At 41.7% G+C, this 17055-nt stretch overlaps 1 protein-coding gene across 1 annotated transcript in view; it reads right to left on the bottom strand.

Annotated features, from left to right (window-relative positions):
* The window catches only part of rftn1b (raftlin, lipid raft linker 1b), an 85718-nt gene extending 69182 nt beyond the window's left edge, over positions 1–16536 (bottom strand). The window contains exons 1-2 of the mRNA XM_028425385.1: positions 15963–16536; positions 6772–6953 (exon numbers count right to left, since the gene is read on the bottom strand). Of these exons, the coding sequence (XP_028281186.1) occupies positions 6772–6919 (148 nt within the window). The 5' untranslated portion in view covers positions 6920–6953; positions 15963–16536. The remainder of the gene's footprint in view (positions 1–6771; positions 6954–15962) is intronic.
* Positions 16537–17055: the final 519 nt, after the last annotated feature.

Raw genomic sequence — 17055 nt, 5'->3', positions numbered from 1 at the left:
AGGGCCATAGGAGGGCTGGATCGTATCCCAGCTGTCAATCTGTCAATGGGTAAGTGGCAGGGAACAGCCTGGACAGGTCACAGTCGATCACAGGGATAACAGAAGCACGCTCAGATAAGTCTTCGATTTATCACAAAGTGCTGCAGGAATGACTCTATGTGTCTTAAAAGCACTACTGAGCTGCTTTGAGGTAAACAAGATTGCAGGGACATTAACTAGCCTTATGTTAATTCACACATGCCGTACCTTGCTTCCACAGACCAGGTTATTCTATTCATTTCATATAATAATACAGTCTTTATATTAGCTTAGAAAAAAAAAACATTTTTCCACTGATCTCGTGATTTTTAAAGACACCTCTTCATATAACGTTGACAGTAGAGATTCTTGTTAGGAATCTGGCAGTATCAGTTTAAATTAGTGCATCCTTGAATCCAGGTGAGTGATTGAGCCAAAATTAAAAGTCCCTTAATGTGTTCTGAAGATTTGCGTTCACAGAAATTAGACCGATGAGCAGATAGTTAATGCTTCTCCATCTAGTTTATACTGTTGCAAACAGTTTTTTTCCCACACAAATGTTTTTGTAATTGCAAACAATTTCAAAAGTTTGTCCCAGCTATCTGTGCTTAAGTGAATATGAGCTCATAAAAAATGTCATTGATGCTAAAGAAATGATAGGTGTGAATTTTTCAAAGCTGATGTTTGCTTATATTTATATTTTCACATTTTAGATATGATTATCTCAAAAACATCTTTTACTTTGACAAAATGCTATAACTGCAGGAAGTGAGGTCAAGGCTGAGGGACACTTCCTGTACATTCTGCTTCAAACAGCTAACAATAGAGGCCACCGGGTGGAATCTCCCCTGTTTCACTGCACACACATAAATACATTTGTTCCTCTTTGGGAGGTGTTATCAGAGCCAGGCTGAAGACCAGCAGAGGTGTTTTGTTAAATTTAGATTGTTTGCTCCTCTGCTGTGGAGACCTTGATTGCATTTCAACACAATCAATACTGGCATATTGGATCTGAGTGAGAGGGCAATAAGAGCCAATATAGCTTTGAGGGGGCGCTCAGGCATATTGTCTGTCAGGCAGGAAAACAGCAGAGGCCACATTAGAAGAAGCAATAAGCAGGAACACAGCAGCACACAAATACAACTAAACACTAGACAAACCAACATGGAGACTAAAAGGATATGTCACCAAACTACATGTGTACACACACACAGACAGACTCTATCTCGGTTTCTATCTTTTTCCCCTCATTTCCTCCTCTCTCTCTTCAAGACACTCGCACACTCTTACTCATCTAATGACGCACACAGTTTCCCACCCACATGCAGAATTTATGTCTTAAAAATAAAACCCAGAGTGTGCCTCAGGATGTCTTTTTTTCTTGTGGATAACAACGTCCTGCAGTTATGAGAAAATCTTGACATTTTTATTAGATAAAATATTTTAGATAAAACTTGAAAAAAATTCCACAAACATTCAGTGGTCTCTCTGTTTCCTCTGTCTTACAGTAATTGTATGCGTTCCATTTTTATAGTCCTGACTGCCATTGTATTTCCCACCCATCTTACACAACAGAAAGCAGCATCCAGAAACCTGTAACATGCTCCTTATGCAAACTGGAAAAATCTGTATGAATACACAAGCAAAGTCACGTTTAATCTGTGGTGTGAACATAAATGCACAAACTTATGTACACACCACAGATTTCTGTTACCCTTTTTAGTATATGGAAGCATCTGCACAGGCATTATAAAAAAAGCTAATCCTAAACACACTGCTGGGAGAGAAAGAGGAAGGAACCTAGTAAAAGTCACTTCCTGTTGCTGAAACTTTGTCAGCAGTTGCAGCAGTTTGAAGCTTAACAAATGGAACTTGCTGAGCCCCTACTCTGTCATGCACCTAAATAAAATGCTGCTCTGACATCTTTGTCTCAGGAAGTGATGGCTTGGCACTTTGCTGCCTTAGTGGGTCTGAAGAATACCAGAGAAGCAGCCACATGCAATCAACTACAAAACCACAAGCAGTGAGTTTTCCAGTTGAGGCATATTTCCTGCATTATTTTGATCCCACAATTAGCAAATAATCACACTGATTACCTTCATCAGGAGTTATCAATAAAGATGACAAGCCAGATGTAATAGATTATTAACTGACTACTTTTCAATACAAATTCATGACTGATTCATGCTGATCTGAAGCACAGCTTTGAGGATGTTTAAACACATCCTCGAAAATGAACATCCGGGTGTTTTTTAGTTATTCCAGGATGGACAGTTGATTACTTTTTAAGGAATGACAGCACGACACATCTGGCTATATGTAGGACCAGAGGTCTGCAGGAGAAAGGTAGATAAACCCATGATGCAGCTTTAGCTTGTTTTGTCTTTCATGACCCATTGCAAACTTCACTTTCATTTTCATGCAAGGTTTAGAAATTAAAACTAGTCTTAGGTGAATTAGGGGTGGGAAGGTTCAGGAGAAAAATAGGTACACGGTACACGTGTCTCAGTTCGGGGCATGTGTTTTGTTCGGTTCAGGACATGCATGAAGTAATGCAGGAAGGCATTTTTACCACAGCATGGAGACGAGTGTTTGCAACTTGGCGTCTCTTTCTCTAAATTTGGCGGCTTTCCAAACTTGTTTTGTCAAAAAACTAGTGACTCTCTCTGGTGACTTTTGGAGAGTGAAATGAAAGCACGTATCATTCTGCAGTCAGGCTACTGTCCTCGACAAGCAGCGGCCATGAGATCCTCCCCCGCTTCAACGCATTTACCACTCTGCGTCCAAACGTGCGCAAAGCTGCCAAAGGTCGCGCCAGTGCTTATAGAGCAGAATGTAAATAGTATATTTCAATGGCAAAAATAAAAATAAAAACATGGACATCAGTACCGCTAGCTTAGCCTAGCATAGTCATAGAGTTCAGTCTATCCAACTAGCATGTCATGAGCAACGGTTAACACACTTGGTGGCAATGGATGGTTCCTCCAATGACGTGCCAACCATTATTTTAAATGCTTGGGTTATTTCCTCTCGTAGGGACTCTCCTATTGTTAAAAGGCAAGCATCAGACAAGTTCTACCCCAAATAACACATTGACATGCACCACAGACACAACCAAAGGAGGACCCAGATACACACAGATTATTCCAATGACCTGGAAATACCATTTTTTTCAAATGTTGTCCTGATCAGAACAGGCTGTTCAATTCAAAATTATGTTTTGATTTGAGCCTTACAGCCACACCCTGTATTCCGAGGATATAATGGAACTATAATGTAAAAACCAGATGACCGTGACTTCAGTCTTCAATGTCATTCAACCCTTCAATAACTGCAATTTAATTTCACTTCTCAAGCTGAGGGGCAAGGGGATAAATCCAGGCTACCCCGCCATTCCAAGGACTAATCTCCGCTTGAAAAGCCACCCCGGCAATCAGCATCCCTGCTGACCTCTCCTGCAGCTCAGTCTTATATCTGAGTGGATAGTGAAAAAGGTAGGGGGAGCTGCTCCTGTGTGTCACTCACCTGCCGACACTGCTACAGCTCATATTAACAAGGGGACTCAGGGCTCTGGGGGTTTTGCATATAAATTATGTGTCTAGTTCCCCAGATGATTTCAAATAGTGTGTCAAGTTGTGTATGTGTGTGTGTGCTGGGTATGTACTAGCTTGAAGTGTAGGCTTAGATGTCAAGGACAACATCTTTATGTCTCCACTATTCCCAGCCTGCATGTCGAGAGGATGAAACATTGAGTTGTTGTTCTCAGTTTCTCATTCCTCCTCATGTTTTTCGGATGTTTTAGGAAATAAGATTAGTGCCGCACACGCCTGAGTCTGTTGTACTTGTATTTACAGTGAAATAGCTTGTTTCCACACCATCTACCACAGCAGCAGCGAGGTACTTCATCCGTTGCCTGTGGGGTTTGTGATCTCAATATCTCTTTTGGTTTTTCTCTGTTCTTTCAGAATGAATGGAAGCAGAGTGACCATGAAGCTGAATGCATTCTCCAAAATGACAGAGAATGGCGCTCAGCGCATGCAGCTTTTCCACAGATTCACTCTTCATCAGAGTTTCTGCAGTGGAAGGTGCTATTTTTGTATGTTTGGGAGCTCATTAGGAGCCTGCAGGTCCATTATGCTGGCAGTTGCAGAGAGCTGTGATCTAACACTGGCAAGAAATTATTGCAAACATTATTCACGGTGCAGCAGTGAAGTGAACTCAATATCATGGGGGCAGAGTGGTATTTTCTAAGAAGAGAGAGCTAAAGAAGCAATGAAGTCAGTCTGGTTGCCAGTAAAAAAATGCTGATGCAGAAAATGATTCTGCTGCATCCACTGCTTTCAAATGTTATTACAAAGCCAATGAAAATGGCTCACGAGTTCACTTTTTGTTTTGCACAACATTGCAAATGTCCTGATGTGACAAGACTTTTGAAGCATGATACTGAACATAACACACCAAGAGAAAAAAAAGTCTCTCCTGTGGCAAGGTTGAAAAAGTCACTTGTTTCACAGGAACTTGGGACTGGCACAAGGTGGTGCAGTCATTTACAAGACTGAGCCTCTAATTAGCACATTCTGCTAGCCCTACAGTCTTTTATGGCTGCTTTAAAGTACCTACCTCACAGAAGGATATTATTATAATGTTAACACATGGTCAATGTTTTATTATTAATGTTTCATAACCAGCAGGAGTCCAATCATGTTACTATTGTTATGCAAACCTATGTATCCTCCCATTTAAGAGATACAAAAACAAATAGAAAGTGTTTGATGTAAAATAGAAAGTAAAATGCAGAAAAGAGTAAGTCATTTTCTGTCAGAGGTTACACTGTATTTAAGCACCACACCTCTATTTTCATACTTACACTCATGAATCTGGTATCAATACTTTACAGTTTTCCTGTATAAAAAAGACCAGCCGCATGAATCTTTACCATTGCTTACATAAATAGGTACAAGGTAATTACAGGCACAAGCAGCACACTAACCCTTCAACCTGAACATTTGCTGATGCAGTGAAATGATTCAGACTCTGTTGCTGAACATCCTCACACACACACACTTTTTAAGATATGAAAAAACCAACAGGCGTACTGACAGTGACAGAGAGACAAGGCAGAAATAAACTTATTACAGTAAGTACCAGCCCCCACAATTACAGAGCATACATACATAATGATGTGGCCATAAGCCAAAGGCACGCACACAGTTCCACAAAAGAGAGGTCCACCTCTGACTGCCCCTCCCAGCTCTGCCCTCATGTCAGGGCCTGTGTCATCACAGATTGAAAAGCCTGCACAGTCCCCAGAAACCCCCACACTCCTTTATCCAGCTAGCAGTCTTCCTGACAAACTAATGGAGACTAATCAACTGTCAGGGCAAAGATGCCGCACACTACATATCCCTGCCTCCCATACCATCCCCCTCCCCTCCTTAGCTACAGCACCCGCACCACTACCAAACCCCCACCTCCCACCACCATCTCAGCTCTAACTGTCATGAGCAGAAATAAGTGATAGCTATATATAGCCCTCTTACTGTCCTTTTTAAAATACATATAAACTACCTTAATCTCAATAGACCATATTTTATATACCTTAATCTAATCCTGCTCATTTATTCATTAATGAACCTTGGCATTACCTCTAGTGTCAATGCCTGGCATCCTAGTGGCTGTGCATGTGAACATTTAGACCCCCTTCAGACTTGTGTAATCAATCCGGCTAGAGCGGGATTCAGGCCGTATCCCGCTCTAGCAGTATTCATTTTTGTCAATCTGAACAGTGCAAATCCGGTTAAAGCTGAATTGATTTCTTGATCCACCTCCGGATTTGCTGAAAACTGGCTAAGGTCTCAACTTAAATGCGGCCAGTCAATCCTGCTAGCGACGTTATACTTCCAGTTTCACAACGACAGTATCTGGGTTGTGTACAAAAGCCGCAAAAATGTAAACATCCATCAACCTACGGAAGCTTTGAGTTTATTTTCCACATGGCTACAAAGGAATAAACCGAAATGAAAGAAACTGCATGATGCATGCACACACCCTGTCCACTCTAAATTTTATGATGCAACACCTAGCGGTTTGGAGGACAACAAAGACACTGGACTGAGTCGGATTGAGCGCAGATGTGTGAGTGCAACAGCTGGATTTGAATGAAGGTCTGAAAGTGACAGGGTGTAAGTACTAACCTTGAAAGCCGAGTTTAATCTATCTACCCCTCCCCTTTAAAAATACCATTATACCATATTCTGACATTAAAGTCTCAGATGCACGATGAAATCTATTACTCAAGTACTAAAAGCACTCTGGCTGTAAATTTCATCAGAGTTACAACAATTAGTCTGTAATATGTCAAACACCCTGCTGGGAGCCATCAATTAGGTACACATGGTACAGTCTGAACCTGCCAGCAGGGAATGCACACAAAGTAAGGTGGCCTAAAGGTTGAGACCCAGGTTTTATCCTCACTGCTGTTTCATTGGCTCAGATGAACAAATTAACTAGGTTGACCTGGACATGTTGACATGTTGCAGGTTGTTTTTTTCTAAGGGGTGTTTAGAGGCCATTGACCTCAACTCTTAATTGCACTGGATGTGGCATTGTTAAATAAAATACTCCACACAACTCAAGTTCATATATTGTAGAAGAGACCAGCTATTGCAAATCTTGAGGTGCCTTTTCTTGCAGCAAAAACACAAATCACACCAAATCATATGAGGACTCATAAATATTTTAGGCCAGTCTTACCATCTTTGCCGATCAGGAAGTCCAGGTACCGGTATGTGTAGGCCACGCCAACCTTGGTCTCCACCTGTGGTCTCTTGAGGGTGGAGTAAATCTTCCCCGGACGGTTCTCCTCCGATACTGGCTTCATCTTACGCAGCCCGCAGCCCATGGCTTCACAGTTTGTCAGTCACTCTCTGCACAGACTGTCAGACAAAACAGATTGATACACATAAATCACAGTCTGAGTGAGTGTGTGGCATTAAAAACTCCAAGGTAATGTCAGTAGGGCTTTAGTTGTTTTTTTCTTGTTTCTTTTAGGGATGTCATCATCAGGGATCATGACATTTTTAAAATACTTCTGAGTCTTCTCGAAGAGGAATAAGGCTGATCATTTTGGTGCTTTAGAGTTGTTATTCAGGCCATTTTTTTAAATAACTCATTTCTATTTATGTTGAACAATGCTGGTAAGCATTTACTTTCATAAAAATCATTATCTTTAAACTACTGTATGAAAACAAATGGAAGTTAGAGCAAAATGATGAGTAGCAAAGTCAAGTCAAGTCAGATGTATTTCCCTCTCTTGGTATGGCTGAGTTTGGAACATAACGTATAACATAAATACACACTTATATGACAGCAGACAACAGTTTTTAGCATCCCTCTCCCACATCCTTACTAAGGCTGAATTAACAGATCCACCGTGGTCCCCCTCAACCTCTTAGTGACAGCCTCACTACCTCTGGGAGCATGTGACATCTTATTGTATGCCGCTGATTAAATTCTGGGGTGGCTGGATGGCAATGGCCCCCTCCCCTTCCATCTCAGCTGATGTGCATCCTCTATGTTACTCTATTATCCTGCCTTCTAATTACAGAATGTTGCCTGGACTGTGGCAGAATCTGAGCCGGCCATCACTTCACAGGCAACAGGACAGGAAGAGAGAAGGGGTGTGTGAGTGGGTGGGTGCTGGCTGGGAAAGAAGGAGTGAAAGACAAAATAGGAAATGAGCATACACTGGCTCTGTTAATGAGGTGAATGGCAAGAATGGAAAAGGTGAGAATCAATCAAGAGAAAAATAGGAAATGGCTATGGCCTGGTTAGAGATTGTTCATCAAAAAAGCGGGGGTTGGTGTGTGGAGAGGTGGGGGTGTGGGGGTGTGGGGAGAACAGTCCATAATGCATGGCAAGTGCAATTACAGCCAACAGAAAAGAACGGGTGTAAAAGTGAGCGATGAAGCAGGAATTGAATTGATGAAGGAATTAGTGTGGTTGTCAAGGAAGCCAGTGTTTCCATCAGCACCAGCCTTTGTTGGTATTTATGAATCTCACATGTAACACAACTACATTACTCATAATGCTCAAAAATCTCAGGGATGGGCCACAGCCTGATGATTTGTAATTAATACCAGAACACATGCCCACTGCCAGCCTCTGTTTGTGTGCAATAAGGATAGACAATGCAGCATGCACTAATCACACAACTTTCTGCGTGGCTCAGCTGCGCCATTGGCAATGTTACGTCCACCTTTTTTAGTCAACATACCTAATTTAATACACCAAAACCCTGTTGGGTGAGGCAAGATCTGGAAGACCTTGGCAGCCCTTAATAAGTTGCTGAGGAGTTTCTCAAAGAAACAGAAGCTCTGAAACAGAAGGAAGGAGTTGAGCTGGGGGTCAGGGGAAGATGGGCAGTGACTGGCCACCACTGACCACTGACCCACCAACTGTGAAAGTTAGATGTCACCTGATGACATCTTCCCCTAGCCCAAGACCGTCATTACTTAGTGACTGAAGGAGGTAGCATCAAGCAAAATGTAACTAATAGCTTCCTCCTTTTATAGTCAACATAACTAATTAAAAACAAAAAAGCCAGCTTTTGAACACAGATTAGTGCAATAAGCTAGCAAGTCCTCTGGAAAAATGTAGTTGAGAAGTACTTTTAGTTTTTAGTTGGGCTTGTTACATCCACCGACATACGACAGGCAGGGTTTATGACCTAGACTGCAGCTAGACACCAAGAGCCACTACGTTTGTAGAGCTGTCATGTCATTCATCATTCTGTATAGTCTCAGTTTTAGAGGTGTTGTGTCTTTTGCCTCACAGCATGTGCTGAACATGGACACAGGCTACTGTCCCTAGCAGCGCCTCAGTCCTCCCTTTAAATTGTCACACAGGACTGCTGTGCTGCAGTTCACCACACAGCATCCCAAACAATACTGTCATCCAACAGAGTAAAAAAGCTTGAATTTTTCTTTAGAGCTTCACTGTTTTCTACAGTTACGAGTAAATACCTTTTATCATTTCTCCCTGTACCCTAGAGAGAGATGCAACTACAAGTGGGAGAGCAAGGCAATGTGATGTAGCCTACAAGAGATGGAGAAGAGGTTGTCAGAACAATGGGAGGAGGAGGAAGGAAGGGGCTGTGAAAGGAAAACACAGTAGAGGGGCTTGTATTTGCATAGCTCCTTGAGACCAGAGAGGAGGCGATGTGAGGTGAAGGCGAACAGAGTATTTTTAGAGTTGAACTGACAGAATAACTGTGAGATGTTTATGATTTTTGAGGCACTTCTTTTTAGCAGTTGCAGCCTCCACATACTTTACAGGAGAGCCAGACACTGGGTAGCCATGGGAAAATAATAATAGAGGAAGAGCGCCATTGATTTCCTTCTTCTGAATTAGCAACGATCTACTTGCCATTGTGTCCTATTTTTTGTCTTTGCTAATGGCATTTTGAGGCTTTATTTGATAAGAGGTTTTTGATAAGATTCTCTCCTTATAAGCCCAGATTAATGTTCAGATGCTTGTTGTCACTAGTATACATCTAGCTCTGGCCCTTACAACCCTAACATCTCACAGCACTTTGTATGTATGTTTTGGTGAGTGGTTGACAGTGTATTTTTGTAACCTGAAATGTTTTTGTTGCTTTGTTGCTGTGTTTGCTCTCCCCATGTCCTCAGCAAATGACAGTAGTATGTGGCAATGTGCCTCGATGTGGCTATGTGGATAAACACATATAAAATCTGGCACCTACTGGGTAAAAGTATTCTTTCTACACCTTCTCACTTTTTTTATTGCTGCCAACAGACTATAGACTGTGAATAAAAATGGAAGAGCAGTTTTGAAGCCTTGGCAGCATTTTAGACCACATTGGAAAACTAAACATTTGATTGACCTCTAATATCAACATATTGGCTTGTGGATGAAATTGTGTCCTTATTCTATCATTAGGAAACTGAGGAATATGATGATACAAAAACCCCATCTTCATCTCACACACAGTTCAGCATGAGCAGCAGCACTGCATGCTTTTCTTAAAGCTAAGGTTCTTCCCCACTATATAGGGCTATGTTACAAGGCTTTGATGTAATGTTGCTGAGATCAAACCAAGCAGCATAGGAAGCTTCACAGTAGATTAATGTGGGGAGACATTAATTAGGACACTGTGTTCTTCTGTTCTTCTCCATGTAGTCTTTTAAGCTTGCTTCCTTACATTCTCTGCCTATCTCTCACTTTATCTCTTGCACCCTTGCTGACTTTTGATCTTTTTAATCCAACAAGTGGAGCACTCAGCTGTGTTTGGTGAAGGGTACTGCTGGTCCAGCCTTGTCTGTGGTTTATGGTGAGGTGTGCTGTCCAAGGCTCTCAAGGCAGAGTGAACACTGAGAGAAAATGATAGGGTGAGACTGACCTCACATGAAGACACAACTTGACTGGTCAAAATGGTTAATCCTTGTCTACATTTTTCCTGACAACAAAGTTCCAGTGGTAGAAGGTTCGAGTGTCAGCACTCAGCTTTCATTTTTTCATACAAAAGATATTTTGACAAGAAACATTTTAAGAGACTGGGGGACCCAGGTTACAACACCAGCCCCTTCTGCAAGCCCCTTCTGCAATAAAAATCAGTACCTGAAAAAGGTGCCATGATGGTTCAGTGGCTAGCACTGTCTCCCTAAAAGAGAATTGTGGATTCAAATCTGCCAGCTGACATTGGCCCCTACTGGGTCCATGTCAGTAGGTGCCCACTATGTGATAATGCTGGATAATGGATTGTTTTTTAGACAAGACTGCACCATGCCCTCATACATACAGTACAAATACAGTTGCAAATAAAGTGGTTTTGTGCTGTAATAGTACAGGAAGGATAGTAATTGGTTTTCAAATAGATAAGTAGGACAAACACTTAGGAGATTTCATTCTGATGGACTTTTTGTTAAATTAGTGTAACTTCTCGTTACAATCCGATAGCAACTGATTAGTTCGGGAGTTTCCTTTAAAACGAAGAATATTAATCATCTGTGGAAGCTATAAAACACTAAAAACATCAGCCAATCCTACGAGGCGCCCCTGCACAGAGTATTGGCTGGTTGTCACTCTCTTCCTGCTCTACCTCTACCAGAGAGGTACGTGCATGATGGCCGAAGTCACAGACTGGTTGGGAGGCGTGGCTTCGGGGAGCTCTGAGAGAAAGGGGCGTGTGTTTACTTTCAAAATCTGGCTGACTCTCACTGAGTTTTCAAAATTTCCTACCCTACCTTTAATACACCTCTGGCTGGATCTATTTTCTGTCTCAGGAATAATCCCTTTATCTGTGCATGCGTTGACATGCATTGTTACCATGATTTCGAAAATTGACCATACACTGTGTTTACATTTCAGAATATACACAGTTCAGAAATCATGCAAACACACCTCAAAATCCAGCAATTGGTCTGTGAAACCTTCACTGTCAGCATCAAAGAGACACCAGAGCTTGAAACCAGTCTGAACCAAAAACAACACAAAAAAACAACAAAAACACAAAAATGGAACATTTAACTACAGGTCTCAACCTAACCGTAAGGTGTCAGAACAGGAAGTGCTCACACAAATATATATAGATTTTCCTGATGTTTTGCTTTCATCTTGTTTTACTTAAAGATTCAGCTAAATGCCTGAAGCTGGAAATCCCCCACTTGGCCTTTTCTTCCTTCCTTCACTCCCCCTTCATCCTTTCCAACATGAAGTAACAGTAACAGTACATTTGTAAAGACATTAGTAAACACATTTATCAGACTTCTTGTCTACCTGTTTGGAGATGCAGTTACTTTAAATGCACAGAAACAGATACTGTTTTTCCTGTATGTCAGTGTAGAAACAGACACGCCGGAGCTTAGATATTAGGCAATGAAACAAGTGATTCAGATATCTCTTTGGCACATTGAAATGAAGGCTTATTTAAATCAGGACAACTCTCCATAATAAAAATATGCATTATCCACTCACTCTTTCCCTGTCTGCAGTCTTTTGTCATGCATATGTGTAAAAAGCCAATCAGAAACCAGGGCAGAGAAACATGACAGAAAAATTTGCATTCATACTACATGAAATCTAAATGGGGAGTTCATTTAAATTTCCTGTTCACCTTTTAAAATACTCTGCAGACAGAGTAGTCGTCCTTAAATTGACATTTTGATTCAATTTGATTTTAGGGAAAACTGCAGTTTAAAGTTCTAGAAACTGTGGAAGCTCCAGCCATCACTAGCATACATGCATTCATGATTTTTAAAGATCCAGTACACCATAGGCAGTCTACATTCTAAGAGGTTTGCACTAAAGGTTATCAAATGGGCCACTGTGGTTTATTAAATACGTTCTGTTTATCATGATGTGCTGCACTGGTGCCTTAGCAACCTGCAGTAGATATTATTGTAGGTTCAGTCCACAGCCATTTGGCTTAGGTTTATGGAACCCACTGTATGTCATTGGAAAAAGGATTCAACCATCATCATGCACAAAGATTACTGGAATATGTTAGGCAACAAAGCATCCATGGCTGCATCCTTCACTACCTCAGAAAAGAAGAATATGCCACTGTGATGCATCTATAAATGCTCCTAAGCACAGCTAAAGACAGGAAGGCTGCCAAACACTTCAAACTGCAGTGGTGGGACAGGTAATGTTAAGTTTTGATCTCCCTCCAGAGACTGGGGTTTGTGTCTTATTTTGGCTAATTACCTTACGATGTTACTTTCATTTCAGCTGCAGTTCTTTAGCTAGGACACCAACGCTACTTGGTCTGGGCCAAAAAACACACTGTGGGGTATGTTCTGTGTTTTCTACTTGGACTTCTGCTTATTCATGGATTAGGGGCAGGCTGAATGCTACTGTGATCCACTAGTCAATTCTCACTTTAAAACTGCTGCAGCTGTCCTTGATGCCAATCTGAGAATATAGAGCGCAAACCTCAGAAATACATAGAAAGAAATCCCCAATATATTGTAGAAGCTAACAGAAGTAAATTCTGATTTGGTACCATGATCTCAGTGCTCCACCACACAATGGCAGAAAATCTATTAAGTTACTATAAAGATGGTAATTACACTTTGCTATCAGTAAATCAGTGAGTGTGTGCTTCATGAGCAGGCTTAAAAATGATTTCTATAGTGAGAATGCAAAAACATAAAATCTTACTGCCTCCCAAAAAGAAGGCCATAAGTGTCAAAGGTGGAATTGCTTTTTCAGCTCACTGAATGTTGTATTTGCTTTAAATGCCCAAGGACGACACATAATAGAAAGCATGCAGCAGAAAGAAATGGAAGATGAAGGGTGATTAGTGAGGCAGAGACAACAGTCGCATGAACAATAGTGTCTGTCTGTCCGTCTGCCGTTTCAAGGCAGTTTGCCTTCTCCAACCTCGTCCTCTTACAGTCTCAAGGCCCAGTTACAGTCTGTCCACACACACACACACACACACACACACACAGTCATGCTCTTCGAGGGAGCTATTGCCATGGGAACCAACCCCTTTATGACTATTCCCTTCTCTGGCAAAAATAGGCACCAGTCTTTCTCAACCTCTCTATTTCATTGTCTGATTTCCTCTTTCTTCTCCCTTTTGGTTTTCATATGGCTTTCTGTTCTTGACTGTCGTCGTCCCTCCCTCTTTTCTCTCTTCCATCTACAGGAGAAAATACTCCTATTCCCCTCCTCTCCTCTCTACATGTCTGACAGTCATGAGTTTGATTTCATTTCCTAGGCATAAGCTATCCACACAAGTGCAAAAGATAACATCGTCTCAACTCAACCTGCACAAAACCTATAAGTCTTGGAAGTTTCTTAGCCTCAGTGAAACAAGGATGGCTTTCATATCAACAATGAAGACAAATAGCTGGTTAAAAATAAACAAAAACAACAAAAAGTCTTTGGTTGTTCATCATTTCAGTGCTAGTTTCGAGTTACTTCTTATCACTGGTTTAGTAGTGGATCAACTCCACTTTGTATGACAGTAAAAAGTTATTGTGTTACACATAATTGTTTTTTACTCTGCTCCAACACAAATACATGTTCTCTTGGACAGCACATCATGATTACCAGAAATACCTCTTACAGAAAGATACATACAGACCGTTCCATTAAGAGCAGACGTTCCTTTGACATCCTTCAGATATACTATAGCTTGTTTGAGTTTCTCCCCCTCTGATAGGGGCAGCAGAACAAGAGGGTCACATTACGACATGTTCAAAATAAACAGCTTTCAATTAAATGTGACCTAAAAACCTAAAAATATTTCTGAGTATAAAATGTTCTGGTGATTTGTTGCCTGTCTGTGGGTGTTTGTCTGTACATACAGAGCAGAGAGGAGTGTACATCAGCCAGTGCTTGCCAATTACCTTAATCAAATTTTGCACCCCATGGGGGGACTCACTGTGCCTAGAACAGATAGCAAACCTAAGTTGATTAAAATATCGTGTGAGGATTATTTGCTAAAAGGCTGGCTTGAAGGAAAATCAGTGCAGCTTCAGAAAATACATAAACTGACAGCTGAGGGAAAGATCTCAGAAACATGATATCAGATTATAGTGATTTTAAAGCCAGGCTTTAGCTCGCAGCTTTATTTCAGAGCCAACGAAGGATGTCCTTGGCTTACGAATCATTAATAAAAGTCAAAAATCTGCAGTTAGAAATGTTAGTAAGTCATCAATAAAGACAGATGAGACAAGGCTGTCTTCTTTTTAAGGCTCCTTCAAAGGCTGCCAATAAATGTATGCTTTTCCAGGATTTATCGATAGTTGGCTTCTTTTTAAATAGAATACAGTGGACTCCACGGACTGAACACTCACACTTGAGGAGTGAACTTATAAATGTGACTATCCCATCCAGGATGTTAAGCAAATGGAGCAGTGCATGATGATAAACAGCAAGATAATAAGCACCTTGACCTTTAAGGTTTACAAAGTCTCAGTTACAGTTACTCATTGAAGGGAGATTTGTAGCGCAGGTTTGGCCCACAATATCAAAACAGCCATCGCTCTTGAACCGCAGCTGCCCGTTAAATTGTCTGAGGGTTAACACTTGGTTGAGATATTCAGAAAGGCTTCTCATTAGCGTTGCATGTGGTTGTGGTCAGTAATGGAAATGCAATATCTCAATAAGTACAAATATGTGTGTGTGAGAGTCAGAGAGAACTCCTGACCCACCAACACTGTAAAGATAACACAGCCCAGAACTCCACAACTCCCCAGCTGGAACTAATTATCAGCGGTTCAGTGAATTGAGCTCTCTCATTTACTTTCCCTCTTTTACACACACACTCATTTCCCCCTCCTAGGCATTTTTTCTCTCTCACGCCCATCGTCTTCCTTCTTACTGACACCACCTTTACCAGGAGGTATAGAAGGTTTGTTTTTCCCTTTTAAACTTCTGCTCATACACATGCCTGGGTGAATCAGAGCACATAGTCCTGTACAGATGGACAAGGTTGTACCAAAACAGGGGGAAACCCACACAAATCACACATCATCTCCTGTCTTCTTCCTCCTTACCAGTGACAGAACTACTGTCAAGACTTAGTCAGAGATTGGATCCAGGGGTAGTTGGCTCTGTACTCTGTACCATCATCACACATACAACTGCAAAACAACCAATCCTATTGACATGCTTAAATTAAATTAAATTAAATGAAGCTGCTATACCACTGAGCCACTGCTTGATGAATGACCAGTGTGTGAATGTGCGAACATATGGTGGATTCAGAGCTTGCTGTTGAACACACTACTACTCAAAAGCCAAACTTGTGGCTTGCGGCATTGTCTAATGAATCAACTCACTGTTGTAAACAATTGCCACCAGTGGTTTACAGTGGCAGTACAAGTGGAAGTACAGTACCACTTCTGTTTGGAAGTTTAAATACACACACACCCACCAGCACTGTGCAGAACCAGAAAGCAACTTACCTGTTTAGTTTTCCCAATCTGGTTGAAAAGTTCACTGGTTGGATACAAATGTAGCAGCTGGACCAGAGCTTCCAGCTGAGAATCGCATTCTACCGAGAGGGGATGGAGGACAGCTTCAGACAAGCTGACTGAGGTTGCTGTAGAGCTGGCTGGGTTGAGGGAAACACAATCCTTCAGCAGGCAGACAGCAGAGAAATCAGAGTGAGTCCACAACAGGCTCAGCAGCTGCAGCAGCACTTCCAGTGGTTTGCCTCGTCTTCTCCTTCACAACCAAACAGAGCTGAAACACACTTGTACACTCGGTGTGTTTAGGTCATGCTTAAAGTATGCCTGTATACCAGTGTTCTGCACGATCAGGGAAACCACATCCTGTCACATATTCATGTCCCTCCCTCCCTTTTAAACCTATCTTTCTGTGTGGTTTTCTCGCTCTCTCTGTTTGCCTCTCTTCCGGTGTCTCTCTTTCGCTCCCCTGTGATTGTCAGAAGCAACTGAGCGCTCTGACCCACCGTCTGTTCATAAACTGCCTCTTTGCCTCAGTGTCTGTCTCTCCGGCAGCCGCACCAGTTCCACACGACTGACTGAAGAATCCATCTGAGGAGAGGATAGGGGGAGGAGAGAGGAAAAGGGAAGGAGGAGGAGGGTGATAGAGAGGAGGAGGGGGCTTTATTGGGAAATACCAGAGTCAAAGTGAGGGAAGAGAAGCAGCAGGAGGAGGGCTGATAGGTGTTGTTCGGGGAGTAAAGGATTAAATAAAGGTAGGAGGACAGAAAGAGTAATCAATAGTTTGTTTGAGAAATAAAAGTAGAAAAAGGTAGAGGAGCGCTGTGCCACATATAGTCAATACTCACATGTGCTCAGACCTGTAGGCTGAGAGAGTTTTGGGAGCAGGTTTGACAAAAAAAAAACAGTTGGCTTGTCATATATGATTGTGTGTGTGTGTGTGTGTGTGCGTGCGCGCACTCCTCTGTGATGGTTTTCATATTTAATATACCCTGGCCAGGACCCCCTATATTCCCTACATTTATTATTTAAGCGTCTGTATGAGGGACCACCGCTCTGAAGAAACAGCAGATTTCTGATATATGAACTA

This window comes from Parambassis ranga, chromosome 16 (assembly GCF_900634625.1).
Source record: "Parambassis ranga chromosome 16, fParRan2.1, whole genome shotgun sequence".
Classification (NCBI taxonomy): domain Eukaryota; kingdom Metazoa; phylum Chordata; class Actinopteri; family Ambassidae; genus Parambassis; species Parambassis ranga.
The sequence above is the reverse complement of the archived record's forward strand: the minus strand, read 5'-3'. Positions and strand labels throughout refer to the sequence as shown.